Source organism: Mauremys reevesii, linkage group 10 (genome assembly GCF_016161935.1).
Source record: "Mauremys reevesii isolate NIE-2019 linkage group 10, ASM1616193v1, whole genome shotgun sequence".
Taxonomy (NCBI): domain Eukaryota; kingdom Metazoa; phylum Chordata; order Testudines; family Geoemydidae; genus Mauremys; species Mauremys reevesii.
Window position 1 is genome coordinate 6,436,830 of NC_052632.1, and position 15,934 is coordinate 6,452,763.

General features: G+C 46.9%; 1 protein-coding gene across 5 annotated transcripts in view; it reads left to right on the plus strand.

Moving 5' to 3' along the window:
• Positions 1-15,934, plus strand: part of IGDCC4 (immunoglobulin superfamily DCC subclass member 4) — a 179,833-nt gene that overhangs the window by 73,550 nt on the left and 90,349 nt on the right. For all 5 annotated transcript variants that reach the window (XM_039490080.1, XM_039490083.1, XM_039490082.1 and 2 more), the window contains one exon: positions 8,881-9,022. In XM_039490080.1, coding sequence (XP_039346014.1) covers positions 8,881-9,022 — 142 coding nt within the window. The remainder of the gene's footprint in view (positions 1-8,880; positions 9,023-15,934) is intronic.

The window sequence follows — 15,934 nt, forward strand, 5'->3', positions numbered from 1 at the left end:
CTGGCTTAGAAATGGGAATATTATATAAAAAAAAATTCCCAAATTTTTGTTTCTAGATCTTTAGAAATGGATATTTGTAAGAATATGAGGAAAGACACTCCCCCTCCTTCCTCCCCCCCATCTTCCACCGTGCTCTATCCTATGGCATCCAAATTCAGATGAACTGTCTAAGACTTGTCGCTCCTCATGTGTGCATTCATATGTCTCATTTTATTACCATCTGCCCCGGGGAAAGTGCTGCTGCTTCAGCGAGCATTTGCACCTGACATAACATATTTATTTCTGAATCGAGGGTGACGAGGAAGTTGATTAATGAAATGCATCCCCCAGCTCATTTTGTTTTGCAGGCTGGAGAGAAGCGTTTGCAACATTAGCATTCGTTTCGTGTGAGCGGAGTATTCCAAGGGATCTGTTTCTGTGCAAGCGGAATAGAGCACCGTGGTCGATCAGAACTTTTTTACATGCAGATGGAGTTATTCTTCATGCTGATTGCGTCGGCCATGGGTGATTAATGGTAGGCAATAGAACAAGGCTTGTCGGGAAGACGAGGGAGAGAAGAAGTCAGCCAGCAACCTTTTTCTCCTGGAAGGTGGTGTGTTTCTGCCATGAGATGAGTCTGTGCTGCAGATCCTGAATGTGGCTTGGGGACTCTTTTTTGATCAATACGATGATGCAAATAATAATAATAATAAATAATAATGACAGTACTTGGCCTTCATAAAGCATCCAGAGATCTCCAGGTGCTTATGATGAACTTAGCTTCATGATGCCATGTGAGGTAGGTAAATACCAGCAGAGTGAAGCACTAAAGCTAGGAGGGTTGGTCAAACACCCACTGAAATCAGTGTCAAGACTGTGGCTTTACTGGGAGTTGGATGAGTCTTAAATGACTTGCTGGAAGTCCCACATCAAGCCTGTAGCAGAGCCTGGGATGGACCACATCTCCTCCTGCCTCCCAGTCCTGTGCTTTAAGCAGATCATCTTTGCTGCCTAGAAATCTATTGCATGGTCTATTTCACTCCCCAGAGTGTGCACTAGCGAAGTGGGCCGGTCAGGTCACATGTCTCCTGTGGAGTCAGTCAGCCACTTGCAGGGATTCTGCTGGAAACCTGAGACAGTGGCTGTGGAGACAGTCCGTGCCTTTCTCCAAATAGTCCCAGAAATTTGGGACCACTGTGACATTTAAGGGCTTTTGGCTCCCATACTGGAAAAGGGAAAGTATCAGACGGAAATGAGTCGAGAGTCTCAAAGGGACCGGTCAGAGGAGACAGTCTGTCTCACCAGGAACGTGTGAAAGAGATTAAGTTTGGAAGCTATGTTCAGGCCTGGCCAGGTGACAAGGAATGCAGCGTCAGCAGGAAGGACCTAGCATTTTTTCCCCTTAATTTATGGGGTTGCGCCAGCTATTGTTACAAGAGAAGAGGACAAGTCTGACAGAAGCTCGTCTCCTTTGTGGGATCTGGTTTGCCAAGATGTATGGGCTACCTGTTCTATGTAAAGCCATAAGAATTTCTCCATCAGAAAAGAGCCTGGAGTCACATAGCCCAGCATCCTGCCTGACTGGCTGAGACTGGATGCTTTAAAGCAGGGGTCGGCAACCTTTCAGAAGGTTGGGGGGGAGGGTAGCTCAGTGGTTTGAACATTGGCCTGCTAAACCCAGGGTTGTGAGTTCAATCCCTGAGGGGGCCATTTAGGGATCTGGGGCAAAAATCAGTACTTGGTCCTGCTAGTGAAGGCAGCAGGCTGGACTCAATGACATTTCAAGGTCCCTTCCAGTTCTAGGAGATTGGTATATCTCCAATTATTATTTATTTATTTTATTTTATTTATTATAAGTGGTGTGCTGAGTCTTCATTTATTCACTCTCATTTAAGGTTTCACCTGCCAGTAATACATTTTAACGTTTTTAGAAGGTCTCTTTCTATCAGGCTATAATATATAACTAAACTATTGTTGTATGTAAAGTAAATAAGGTTTTTAAAATGTTTAAGAAGCTTCCTTTAAAATTAAATTAAAATGCAGAGCCCCCCGGACCGGTGGCCAGGACCCGGGCAGTGTGAGTGCCACTGAAAATCAGCTTATGTGCCGTGCCGCCTTTGGCACGTGTGCCATAGGTTGCCTATCCCTGCTTTAAAGAAAGGTGGAAACCTGCACAATGTGCTTAATTGTGCAGTGGTATAGCACAGGGGAAATTCCCTCCTGGCTCCCAAGCTGGAGAGCTCATTATATACCCTGAAGCCCTGGTATTGAAAGCCTGTAGGATTTGTATCTTCACTAGTGTAATTGCAACTGCCGATATTATTGTTAGAAACGTCGGAACGTTTTTGAAACTCGGTAAGTCTCAACAGTATCCTGGGACAGAGAGTTGTGTGGTTTCTTTCTATATTGCCTTTAAAAATAAACTTGTCTCGTTATTTGGTTCAAATGCCTTTTAATTTCATCGGGCACCTTCCCACACTTCTGTTTTGGGACGGGGTGACTAGGAGGTTCTGAGCAGCTTTCTCAGATGATCAGCCATTGCAGTGGCCTGGGTGCAAAAGAACCCGGCTGTTCCACAGGCAGGCTTCAGGGCTAGAAAGGTTTCTGAGGCTGACGGTATAATTATGACACCTTTGTTTTGATGCAGCTGTGACCCTCTCCTTTTTCCTTCAGAAAGACGGTGCTGTTCTCAAGTGTTGTGGCAGGTTGTACTTCTGACATCTTCACAGCATGGCAACAAATCTCTATGGTTACAACCTTGTGGGGCTGACATAGGACCAAAAATTGCACCTGAACCAATGCTCCATTTTATGCGGCATGTGGATTTCATTAACCCTACAAAGGCTGGCGGCATTTAAATCTCTGCTGCCTTTGGACAGACTCACATCATAGAAAGCCATTTTATCCCCAGGTTCAGCTACTGGAGTCAGCAGATTGCAGATGTCCTGCACAGAACCTTTACATTCTTCTGAAATCTTGCTCCTTTCAGAGAATGAAAGACAACAGCAGGGGAAGGATGTTCTTCCTTGATGCAGAATTCTCAGATGCCTGTGTCTTTCTGCACCCCAAGTCTGGAAGGAAGGAGAGCGCACGCTTCTGTCCAATGTTTGGCCAGTTTCCATTCCAGACCAGTGGCCCAATAGAATTGTGCTGTCGAATTCAGACTTGTCCTCTGATGGGACCACCTAGATCCAGGAATCCAAATGTGTATGTGGCATGTAATCTGTCCTTTTCTAAATGGGAAAGGTGGTAGATAGTTGCTTGGATTTCTTCTTTTGCCAGCTGGGTTCAGAAGTAGCCCTAGCCGGCAGATGGCATCTAGGGAACTATGTTTGCTGTAGGACTGGGCTTTGAATTCAGTCTTCATAGCGTAGATGATGTAGCAGTGGCCACTGGAGACAGCGGACAGTGAACCCTGCCGCATGCAGCAGCGTGGGATATTTCACCCTCTCTGAGTTCTCTGCAATGCTCCCTGGGAAATTTGGTAGCACTTCGTGGACTTCTCTGGCAGCTTTATTTCCAAACGAATGGAGTCAGGTGACCTCATTTTTGTCAACGGTTCGAACACAACATAGTCAATGCTGACATGCAAGAGAGACAAGGTGGGTGACACAGTATATTTTATTGGACCAACTTCTGTTGGTGAGAGAGAGAAGCTTTTGAGCCACACAGAGCTCTTCCTCAGGTCTGGGCCCGAAAACTTCTCTCTCTCTCTCCAACAGAAGTTGGTCCAATAAAAGATATTACCTCACCCACCTTGTCTCTCTAATATCCTGGGACTGACGGGGCTACAGCAACACTGCATATGTCATACAAGAGGGCTGGAGTAAGAGGCTGATCTTTATTTACTGGTGTCAATCACATGCCATGAATCAGGATACAAAAAGTGATACCCTGGCCACATGGCAGAGTCAATACACTGATTTTAGGGGTTACTGTTACACATGAGACCTGGTTGATCTGTGATGACTTCTAGTTCAAGTCTGTTTACTATGTAAATAGATGTTTAGTCAATTAATTAGATTGGCAGGTTTCTCAGAGCCCTAAATATCCTCAAAGTGAAACTATGGAGTGTGTTGTTTTTGCTCTACCTGTTAATCACGACATTTGTGAAAGCTGTTAATTTACTTTAAACAGTTTTGCAAGGGATGGTCTATAAAATTACAGTAATTGTAAGCTGTTGGGTGAACATATTTGCTGTGTCTGGAAGGAATGGTGCTGTAGTGTATCACGTTTCTGCCGGCAGAAGCTGAAAATGGCTGTCAAAGTGCCACGTTATATGCATGATCTGTAATCTAAACGGGTGTAGTGCAATTGTGTTAGGAGGGTCACACGAGCTTACAAGTAGGAGTAGAAACAAACTTGCTTGTAGGCTTGTCTCACCTACGTTCCAGTTGCTTAAAGGAATAGTAGTTGTAGTTAAATTGCACGTCCACTGATATTAAAGGACATGCAGAATTGGAGTCACTTCCCCCTCTCCCCCACCAAAAGAGTCATAAAACATTTTAAGTGTTGAGGAAAGATCCCAGACTGGCTGCCCCAGTTTCCTTCTAACCCGTCCTGGAATGAGTACCTCCAGCATGAGAGGGTAGTTTCACTCCTTGCTCCATTGGTGACGGAACAGATTGCCTACTACCGCTTCAGTTATTGCAGGGGGGTTTTGGGGGACCCCTGCTGAGACTACCGACTCATTGCACACACAGGCCACAGGACAGTCACCAGATGTTACCTGACCTGGAAGCAGAAGACTAAAGGTCAAAGGCTCTGCCTATCGTTTCTAGTCACTGGGAGATAGGTGTGTGCGAGAGAAGCAGGAGCAGATCTACAAAACTGAGCCAGGCAGCATGGAGAGGGCATTGGGCTAGGGCTCAGGAGATCTGGGTTCCATTCCGAGCTCTGCTACTAGCCTGCTAGGTGACCTCTGGCAAGTCACTTCATCTCGCTAGGCCTCAGTTTCCCCTCCCACTCTTTGCCAGTCTTGTCTATTTTGAGTGTAAGCTGTTCTGGCTGGGGTTGTTACAGTGGGTTTCTACAGTGTCCCAATGGGGCCCCAGTCTCAGCTGAGGCCTCTGGATGCCACCATCCAAAAATAAATACTAATAATTATAAAAGGAACAAAGGTAGAAAATAAACGGAGACAGAATTTGGTGGCAAAAGGCAGCGCGAAAGACCAGAGAGTCGTTTTGAGACGGCTGAAATTCCAGGCATAGACTGCATTTTCTGACCAGGATATAATGTCTCCGGCAGGGAATCTCTCCAAGCTCAGAGTCTTCTGCGCTGATGGGACTAAGAAGGGTGGGGTAGAGGCATGTCACTGGACCGCAGTCACCTCTCGAGACAGGGTTAAAAGTGTGATCAGAGGGGGCTTAGCTCCAGCTGAGTGTAAAATGTCAGTGGAGGGTTGTGTGCTTGGTTTGAATGTGCCATTAATAAAAGTGCAGCGTGCGTTGCCATTTGGTGTTAAGGCAGCCTTGCAGAACGGCGCTCCCTCACCTGCAGTGTGTAACTTTGGCGACTGGAGAGTAAAATACGAAGTTTTTCGTTCTAACCATCATCCTGGGAAGGGAGGGAAAGTAGGTTTTATGGCTGGACTGGTCAATTTTCATGACAGATTTGCAAGGCTGAATGAAAACTTCCATCTAAACCTGCCAGAGTGGTTTGAATAATGCTGAATACATTCATGTCTTTCATCGTTCCATGCCAGTCACCTTGCCCCTTCAATGCCCACAGTGCTCCACCATTCATTTTTCCACTGGAGTGTATTCCTGGAGGGCTTAACCAGTTCCTGACCCCGGGCCCATGAAAAATGGCATTGTGGTAAAATGGTGAATGGTGCTGTGCAGGCTTCGGCCCTGGATCCGACCTCAGGGCCAGATTCTGACATCCCCTGAGGAGTACTGTACTTCCTGAATTCAGTGGGACTCCTAGCAACGTGCGGTGCTACCCCGCAGAGGAACAGTTCTTACCCGGCTCTTTCTCCAGCCAAGTCCCACTGCATTTGCTTTGTCTCGTGATTTCTCCTTTCACCACACAGCCAGCAGAAATCAACGCCCAAAGGGGAGGGCCTTAAAGTGTGCTTGGATCCCACTGCATTGCGTGGGTCCTGTTAGAAACATTGCGGCCTAGGGGCTCAGTGCTTCTGTAGCTGGGCTGCACCATCATCCTCCATATTGCCAGGGAAAAGTAGATTGTATGTCAGAGGGAAAATGCACAGGTGCCAGGGCCAGGAGCCCTGGTCTGCAGCCTTGGTTTGTAGGAGCAGAGTCCGGGTGGGCTGGGTGCTTTGAAACCTGCCACCTCACAGGTGCCCGGAACCCAGGCTGTAGCCTGAATGTGTACGCTGTAATTGAACAGCCCCTTTGCCTAAGCCCGAGTCAGCTGGCATGGGCCAGTTGTGGGTTTTTAACTGTAGTGTAGACACACCCTGAGGGAAGCCCCAGGAAAGAGGAGTTAGGGAGTTCCCGCCTCTCCTCACGGAAAGGCCTGGGGTCGGCAGACTAAACAAGGTCTCCAGAACAGAGTTGGTCCCTGTGGTGGGCCATGGAAAAAAGGCGCAAGATCTAGGGAGAGACTGTGGAGAAGGCAGGACTCTCCTATGGAGGGAAACTTACATGGAGCAGAGTAGGCTCCTGTAGGCAGGAACCCTGAGACAGGGTTTGTAAGCAGAGAAGAGAAGACTTCAGTAGCCCAAGAAGGCAGAAGAATTGTTCAGTTTCGTTCAGGTTTGTCTGTGATGTTCCAGGAGCAGAGCCATCCTTTGGGTAGGGCGAATTGGGGCGACCGCTCCAGGCCCTGCGGGCCGGTGCGATTGGCTGGTGTGGTCGGTCCCGGAAGAGACAAATCTGTCACTTCTGCCCCAGACCCTGCCCAGGAGGGAGGGGTCTGAAATTAGGTGACTTGGCCAGAGGGCAGGGCTAGAGGCAGGCGGCCTGCAGGAGGAGCTGGAGCAGAAGATAGCGGCAACATCCCGCACTGACACAAGGGGGTGCTCCAAGGGTGAGTGAGCACTGCTGCACGTGCATCAGGTTGTCTGTTTAAAAAATTAATGGTGTTTGCACACGAAAACAGGTGAAACCCAATATTTAAAAAGGCCCATTTGTGCAATGCACACATTTTGCCCTTTGGACCTTTCATTTTTAATATGAATATGGTCTAAAAAATGTAGTAAAATAACAACCATATCACACTTTAAACTGGTTCCAGGATCAGAAACACAAACATTGTCTTGTTTTTGTAAAAAGTTGTAAACTACAAACCAATAGAATTCTTGTTTTTGAGGAGAGTAAGAAATCAGCCTAACAAATAATTTCACACTAATGTTAGAATTACTCTTGGCAGATAAATTTGAGCCTGCTGAGTACAATTTTATGCTTGGCATAGCAACAGAGTTCCATGTTTTCTAGCTTAGACCTTTGCTGTGCATTATGGTGCTACTGTCATTTGTGTTCTAGGATGGCACAAAGCATTTGTAAGGCAGGATAGGTTTAATGTCATAGGCAGTTTAATGGAGATGTGTTTAAAATAAATGCTAACTCTTCTGGTTGAAGAGAATAAAAACCTTCCACAGCCTATTAAGGATGCCGGCGTGTTGTGTTCAAAAGTCCACTGTGTGACTAAGACATTTTAGTGGTGCATTATGTAATAGCCTGGCCAAATTTATATACCAGTGCTCATTTCTGTGTTCTTGATCCTGCAGTTCCTTGTGCGATGCGGGACAGTGAGCAGAAAATAGCTGTGATCCGGGGCACTGATCTTGCAGCACTGAACTCAGTGGGAGTTTTGCCATACACTTTAGTGGGAGAAGGATCGGGCACCAGGGCAGGTCTGAATAGACACTAACCATGGGTGAAAGAGGGTAGAAACAAGAGCAGAAGCAGGTCTCAAGCCCCTTACTCTAAGGAGCAAAATGTGACAAAGGGAGCTGGGATTGGGTGTGTTTTAGGAGGGAAGCACATCACTTTTCATTGTAACTAGGCATTTAGTTACAGGCGCTCCTCTGTCACCTCACTCCTGCTAAAGCAGGCCTCACGGCAAATCAGCTCCTTGCTGAGAGGCAGAACGGCCTTGTGGGTAAAGCACTGGATTGGCACTCAGCAGGCAAGTTTCAGCTCCTGGCTCTGCCGCACCCCCCATGTGACCTTGGGTCAGTCCCTTCACCTTTCAGTGCCTCAGCTTTCCATCTGTACAATGGCTCTAATAATACTCCCATCGCTTACAAACTCTTCGGGGCAGAGAGTGTCTCTCACTGTGTGTTGATGCAGTGCCTAGCCCGGGGGGCCTGACCTTGGGTGTGGCCTCCAGGTGCTAGTGTAACATCAATTAATGCACAAGTGGGTCCTCCTGCTTTACACTCGTATATGTAACACTTGTGCTGGGCAGAGCTGAACAGGTGAAATTCACCCTTCTCTGCACAAATTTTGTGGCTCATCCAATAACAAGCTGGGTCTCAGATTTGGTTGTCTGTCAAGAAAGTATCGTTCTCCCCACTTCTAACGGGATGACTGGAAACTGAAGGGCCATTTAGCAAAGCAGTTGGGCAGGCAGACAAATGACCTGCTGCTTCTGCCATTCGGTTACATTTACAGCAAAGATGAGGCAGGAGGCCAATTTGCATGTTCAGATGCCTCTGGTAACACACCCAGGCTTGTTAAGGGCATGCCAGCTAGCAGGTTGGAGGACAGCAAGGAATTACATTTCTCTTGTCCAGCCTGGTCATTTTGTATTGCCAAGTTTTACCACATAATAGGAGTCTTCCTAGCTTATACATTGCGTTATTATAGATTCGTGAGTGTTAGAAAACATGAATTCTCTTCTCTTCTGATACAGCTTCTCAAACGACTGAAAATGTGTTTGTTTCTCAGAGCACAAATTTCAAGGCATTAACTCTCTTCTTTTTTCCAGGTTTATCACGTTTTTTTCAGCAGCCAGAGTCTCAGACAGTGGAAGAAAATGGTATGGCCCGATTTGAGTGTCGGATTGAAGGATTGCCCTCCCCTGTCATCACCTGGGAGAAGGATCAAGCGGCTGTTCCTGCAGAGCCCAGGTGAGTGGCCAGTGTTTTTCTTGGGTTAATAATAAAAAAATTAAGAGCCGAGTGTCTTCTATAAAAATCTGGAATTTAAGGGGTGGTGCCAGGGCAGTTTTGGACCTAAAATTTAGACTTTGTAAGGACAAATGTTCTCAGAACCAACATAAATGTATCCATAAAACTTTGAAAAAAAGAAAAGAAACTGCCCTTCCCCCCGAATAGCCTTCCCCTGCAGTATTTGCTGCATTAGAGCTAATGTATAAGTTGCAAAGGATAATTTCATAGAAGTGAAATTGACTAATAACCAAAAATGTCAAACAGGACTATTGAGTGCCGGATGTCTATTCATCAGGGGCTGTGTGCAATAGCAAACCAACTCTTGACAGTTGGTAAGTATCCTTTTGCCCATTCAGTGTGTTTAATGATTGGCTGGGACTTGGACACTCTGGCAACGGAGAGAAATAACAAAGGAGACAAATAGCGTAAAGAGTGTCAGGGAAATGCAGATATTTGATATTTTGCCAAGTTTTTGGTCCTGTAAAGATTTAAGGACGTGCTTAACTTCCTGCATGGTGAGTATCCCCATTGACTGCCTATTTGCCGTGCATAGAGTCAAGCGTGTGAGTCTTTGCAGAGTTGGTGCCGAAGGTGGTGTTTTGTCATAAATCCATGGCCAACTGAGACTGCGTGGCTGCCACTAAGCTGTGCAGCCTGGGATGTGGTGTTTCACAGGTGGCGCTGAATGCAAAGTTTGGTTCTGAAGACATTTCCAAACTCTCTTTCTCAATCTGTTTCCCTCAGAGGTTTAACAAGGGCTTAAAGATTCTGTTAATAGATCCTCTGGGACGATCCAGGCAGAACATGGACTTTCAGTTAGCAAAATATATACAAAATTAAAAAAAAAAATTCATTCTGCCCTGCTCCTTTGTCTTAATCAAAGTGTGTGTAGTGTGGGAAGAAGAGGACCCCGGGGGCTAGTGGCTAGGGTGACCAGATGTCCCGACTTTATAGGGACAGTCCCGATTTTTGGGTCTTTTTCTTACATAGGCTCCTATTACCCCCCACCACCGTCCCGATTTTTCACACTTGCTGTCTGGTCACCCTGTTCTGCAGACTTCATAGCTCTCTCTGGATCTAGCGATGACATTGTCCTTTAGTCCCTTAAAGTTTGGTAGGTTTCATTTTCTGCAGGAAGAGTCATTCCCCCCAAGAGGAAAGTTAAAGGGAAAAAAGGATTAAAAAAGACCCAACAAGATTCAGAAATGATTTGGGAACAAAGGCTGTTTCTGTAAGAATAACTGTTTATATCCTTGAGGCTGTTATGCGGCGATCTGAAGCTTGTGGGAGGTTGTTGCTTTGTATGAGAAGAAAAACAAGTGTTTAAAAAAAACAATGGTGGGGTGAGGGTGGGGAGGGAAGCATGCCATAGATAGGGCAATGGCTTTTTAATATGACAGCTCGATGGATGTTGCGAAATTACTTGCATGGAGATTGCTTTCAACATAGGTGGCTTGAAAATTGCTTTCCTTGTAACAGCCAGACATAATCGTTGGCTTCAGATCTTGCTTTTAAATCATGTTTAGCTAATATACTATTTCAGGGAGATTTGCTTTCTGTTGTTGACTTTATACAATCGACTTTTGAAAGAATTAAGTGTGCCCAAGGAAGTGCTGGCCACGGAACGTTTGCTCCGTCCATCAGCCATACCCCTCGTGCCTAGGGGGTCTCAGAATGCTGGGCAAGCTTAGCTGACACAGATGGGTGCCAGGACCCAATGGCAGCATTAACCCAGAATCTCTCTGCAATACCAGATTCCAGGCAAGCCTTAAGCTGGCCACTGATTTTTTTCAGCTCACCTTTGTGGAGGCATCTGACTGGACCTTTGGAAGTGCATCCATTTGTGCCCTGTCTGACAGACAATGATGACCTACAATACACAGGCTGCATATGGAAGTCAGATTTGATAGACCGTGAGCTGTACAAACTCAGTGTTGACATTGCAGCACTCCAGGAAACAAGACTTGCAGATGTTGGTTCTGTCCAAGAAGCCACTGACATCTTCTTTTGGCAAGGTAAAAGCAGCAAAGAAAATCATCTGCACGGTGTGGGTTTCGCTGTGAGAAACAAGTGGATAAAGCTCCTAGAAACACTCATTTGGAAGTCAGAGCTTATCATCTCACTTAAACGTCAGACGACCATTGGCTCTGTGAACATCATTAGTGCCTATGCACCAACACTCAAATCTAGCTCCAAGGAAAAGGATACATTTTACAACTCTTTGCATCAAGTCATCAAAAGAATACTGTCAGCTGAGCAACTTTTCCTCCTTGGTGACTTTAATGCAAGAGTCGGTGTGGACAACCACTCATGGCCAGATTGCCTAGGACATTTTGGGATTGGCAAGATGAATAAAGATGGCCAATGACTTCTTGAATTCTGTGCCCAAAACCAAATGTGCATTGCCAATTCATATTTTACAGGAAAAGATCGCCAAAAAGTGTCATGGCAACATCCACAATCGGGCCACTGGCACCAATTAGACCTTGTTATCGTCAGGAGGAAAGGCCTACCCTTAGTGCAGAACGCTTGCGCGTTCCACAGCGCTGATTGTGACACTGACCACTCATTGATTATTAGTAAAGTGAAGATTACAGCCAAGAAGCTACATAGAGCAAAACCTAGGAGCAAGCTCAAGATCAATGCTATTAACCCCCAAAAACAGAGGAAATGCCAGGATTTTGAACTTAGAATGCATGGGAAGCCATTACCAGAGAAGGCAGAGGAATTTTGGGAAGATTTAAGGACAACAATCCATGAAACAGCTTTAGGGGAAAGAGACCATCAAAAAAGGACCAGTTTGAAGAAAACAAAGCGGAACTATTACCTCTTACCAACATTAAGAACACATGACTGGATCAAGCTCTGTGAAGTCACGTATGACGGGCTGAAGAAAACTCTAGGTCAGGGGTCGGCAACTTTTCAAAGGAGAGACAGTTTTTTGTTTTTGTCTTTGACCAAAATATTTCGAGAGCCACCTCACATGCAAAGCTACTTGTAGAGTTAGAATTGATCAACTAATAAAAGGTTCCCGGCCAGTGGGAGTGCGGAACCGATGCTTGGGGCGGGGGCAGTGTGCGGAGCCCTGTGGCCCCCCCGCCTAGAAGCCGGACCTGCTGGCTGCTTCCGGGGTGCAGCGTGGAGCCAGGACAGGTAGGGACTAGCCTGCCTTAGCTGCGCAGCACCGCCGACCGGACTTTTAACAGGCTGATTGGCGGTGCTGACCGGAGCCCCTAGGTCCGTTTTTGACTGCATGTTCCAGTCAAAAGCCAGACACCTGCTCACCCTAGAGGAAGTTGGTGGCAAAACTCCGATTGATTTCAGTGGGGCCACGAGTTCACTGGCAGAATGTTCTCTGTTTTTATGGAGACTTTACTTTTGTTTTTTGTTTTTATCCTAACCTGCAATGAAGGTCATTTGGACAGAGAGGCTACGTCTGCTCTTTGTGTACTAAAAAAAGGATAATGCCAGAGTCTCCCTAAAATTCTGAACCATTAGGCAAACTTTGCTACATTGCAGTGGGAAATAAATACTGTCTATACCCGTTCATTAGCCCGTTCATTTATAAGCCGACCCCCCAAAATGGATAGGCAAAAATAACAAAAACTGTATAAGCCTTTCATAAGCCGACCCTATATTTCAGGGGTTGGAAAACTTTGGCTGCCGGCCTGTCAGGGTAAGCCGCTGGCGGGTCGGGACGTTTTGTTTACCTGGAGCGTCTGCAGGCACGGAGCCCCTCAGCTCCCTGTGGCCGTGGTTTGCCGTTCCCAGCCAATGGGAGCTGCAGGAAGTGGCTCCCGCAGCTCCCATTGGCTGGGAACAGCAAATGGTGGCCACAAGGAGCTGAGGGGCTCCATGCCTGCAGACACTCCAGGTAAACAAAACGACAGTGTATTACATATTCAATTCAATGATTCCATGGAGTTTAAAATCATCAAATTTTGGTGTAGACCCATTTATAAGCCAACCCTGCTCTTTGGTGCGTCATTTTTAACCAAAAACATTTGGCTTATGAATGAGTATATACGGTCCCTACCCCAAAGTCTTTTGATGTCTCTAGTTGACGAGCATGACTGTGGTGAGCACAAATAGCTGGAAGCTTTGAGATCTGCTGGGAAAGATAAAGTGTAAAGACGTCTTTATCTCGTGTGCCCGTGCTTTCCTTGGGAGAGCAATACGTCGCTATCTTGCATTTGGGTTGGAAATACAGTCCCTAGTAGTGGCTGTACTGTGAAGCCGTCTTTGTACTTTAGGGCTCTCAAAAATGGTTGTGTTAAACATATTGGATAGCTGGTGACCTTGGGGTTTTTCTTTATGCTAAGACATGGTAACTCGCCCCAATTACCCCTTCCCCTTTGTGCAGTTAGAACCCCTAAAGGATGAGAATAATTGAGGATAGTCCACATAACACATACACACAGATAGATGGCTCAGGCATGGCAATGTATCTTCATGTTTACCTGTATGTGGTACCCCATCTCCGGTCAGTGTGCTTCTTTGATATGTCTACACTGCAATCAGAGGTGTGACTGCAGCATGTGTAGACATACCTGAGCTAGCTCTGATCTAACTAGCTCGGATAACAACAGCAGTGAAAGGTTCTGTAGCATAGGCTGCCTGGGGGCCCTGGATAGGTATGTGAGCAGCCAGCCTCTGACATAGCCTGTCATTGTAGACAGACCCCTAGACACTGAGCTTTTCGGAGCTCGTGTTTAGTTTGTAGTAAAGCACCACACACTGGGCATGCTACCGAGAACTGGCCATGAGAGCTAATTGTGTTTAATGTCCCTCTGGGGATGTTGGTTGGTTGTTTTTTGTAAGCTGGATTTTCCGTCTCGACAGGCGGCTCTAGGATCAGAACCCTTCCTCGCAGAGCAGAACGCGGTTACGTAATGGATCTCAGCCATATGCTTTTGGAAGTGTGTTTGACTTCTATATTTGGAACCGGTAGATGCCTCGCCTGGTGTTTGAAATACGCTGAGAGTAATTACGCACACTCAGAGCAGATGCACGATAAAAAATAAATCTCATTGCACTGGGGAGCTCTCTCGGTAGAGAGAGAGAAATGTTTGCCTTAGTGCTGCTGCATTCAGCCAAGGAGCCCCCACGGTAGCTCTCTGGATAACACTGTCCCATCAAGGGCACACGTGGCCTGGTCCTGCAGCCCTGACTCACGTGAGTGGACACACTGGCTCCAGCAAGATTACTCCTGTCAGTAAGGTCTGCAGGATGGGCCCCGCGGTGACAGCATCGCTTCCCTGGCTGAGCTACCTTAAAATGCTCTCTCTTCGAATTCACCAGCGTACACAAGAGAGGGGAGCTGATGCCTGAAGATCCAGCTGGCTCAGTGAACAGACAACCTGTGCCATGTGTGGTGCTACAAACAGCTGTGTTTCCCAACAGGACCAGGAAACCCGCATTGGTGCTTGTCGCTCCTCTCCCTTCCGCACACACAGAATATCTGCTGCCCCTTCCTTACCAATCAGCTTTCAGTGCGTCCTCTTCGCGATGAAGGCTGGTAACCCAGAGCTGCCTGTCAAAGCTCTGCAGCTCTGTTTATAGCGTTCTTCAATTAAAACTGGGTCCCATCTATAATTAAAAAGGCTCATGTAGGCTTGGGCCTTATATTAAAAAAAAAAAAAAAGAAGAAGAAGCTGCAGTGTAGGAATCCAGGCAGAAAATGAAGAACCTGACAGCCAGCTTGTTCTCTGTGCTAATTGCTGATCAGGTGTATGATTCAGTTTAATACCGTATAAGCTGGGTTTTTAATTACAAGGCAATGGATCCACCAGTAGTCAGCCACGGTAAGCTGGTTGGTAGGTGGCCGTAACCTGCTTTGCGTAGCTGCCAGGGATGGTCTCATGCAGGGGTCGGCAACCTCTGGCACGTGGTTTGCCAGGGAAAGCCCCTGCTGGGCTGGGCCGGTTTGTTTACCTGCCGCGTCTGCAGGTTCAGCTGATGGCGGCTCCCACTGGCCGTGGTTCGCTGTCCCAGGCCAATGGGGGCTGCAGGAAGCGGGTGCCAGCACATCCCTTGGCCTGCGCCACTTCCCGCAGCCCCACTGGCCTGGGACGGCAAACCGCAGCCAATGGGAGCTGCGATCGGCCGGACCTGTGGACGCGGCAGGTAGACAAACCAGCCCGGCCCACCAGGGGGCTTACCTTGGCGGGCCACGTGCCAAAGGTTGCCGACCCCTGGTCTAGTGACTGGGAGTCAGAAGACCAGCGTTTGACCCCCCAGCTCTGGCCTGGACCTGTTGTGTGACACTAGTTGAGTCACTTCTCAACACTTCTGTGATGATCAGGGCAGTGCCTTCCTATATAAATTGCTTTGAGATCCCTGGGTAAACAGCGTTCTTCAAGCGCTGATTATTATTAAATATTGTCGGCTGGCTGCTGAGCTGCTGTTAATTGGCTTAGCTTCATTGACTTAATGGATTGACAGCAGCTCAGGATCTGGCCCCTACTCCTATAGGGCCAGATCCTGATCTCAGTTATACTGGGCACAGCTGAAAAGTTTGCACTATTCTGAAAGCTATGGATGATCCCAGCAGTTTTCTAATTACACCTCTGGGGAAAACGTCCCATATGGGTGATTTCTTTTGAAATGGTCAGCACTTTTTCACTGGCCCATTGTGAATTCAGAGTGGCTTTAGCCGAGTCGAAAACCAGACACCTGACAACCCTAGTGTGAGGGAGAGAAGTCTTTTATGGCAGTGGTTCTCAATCAGGGGCATGCAGAGGTCTTCCAGGGGGTACATCAACTCATCTAAATATTTGCTTAGTTTTACAACAGGCTACATAAAAAGCACTAGCAAAGTCAGTACAAACTAAAATTCCATACAGACAATGACTTATTTACATTGCTCTA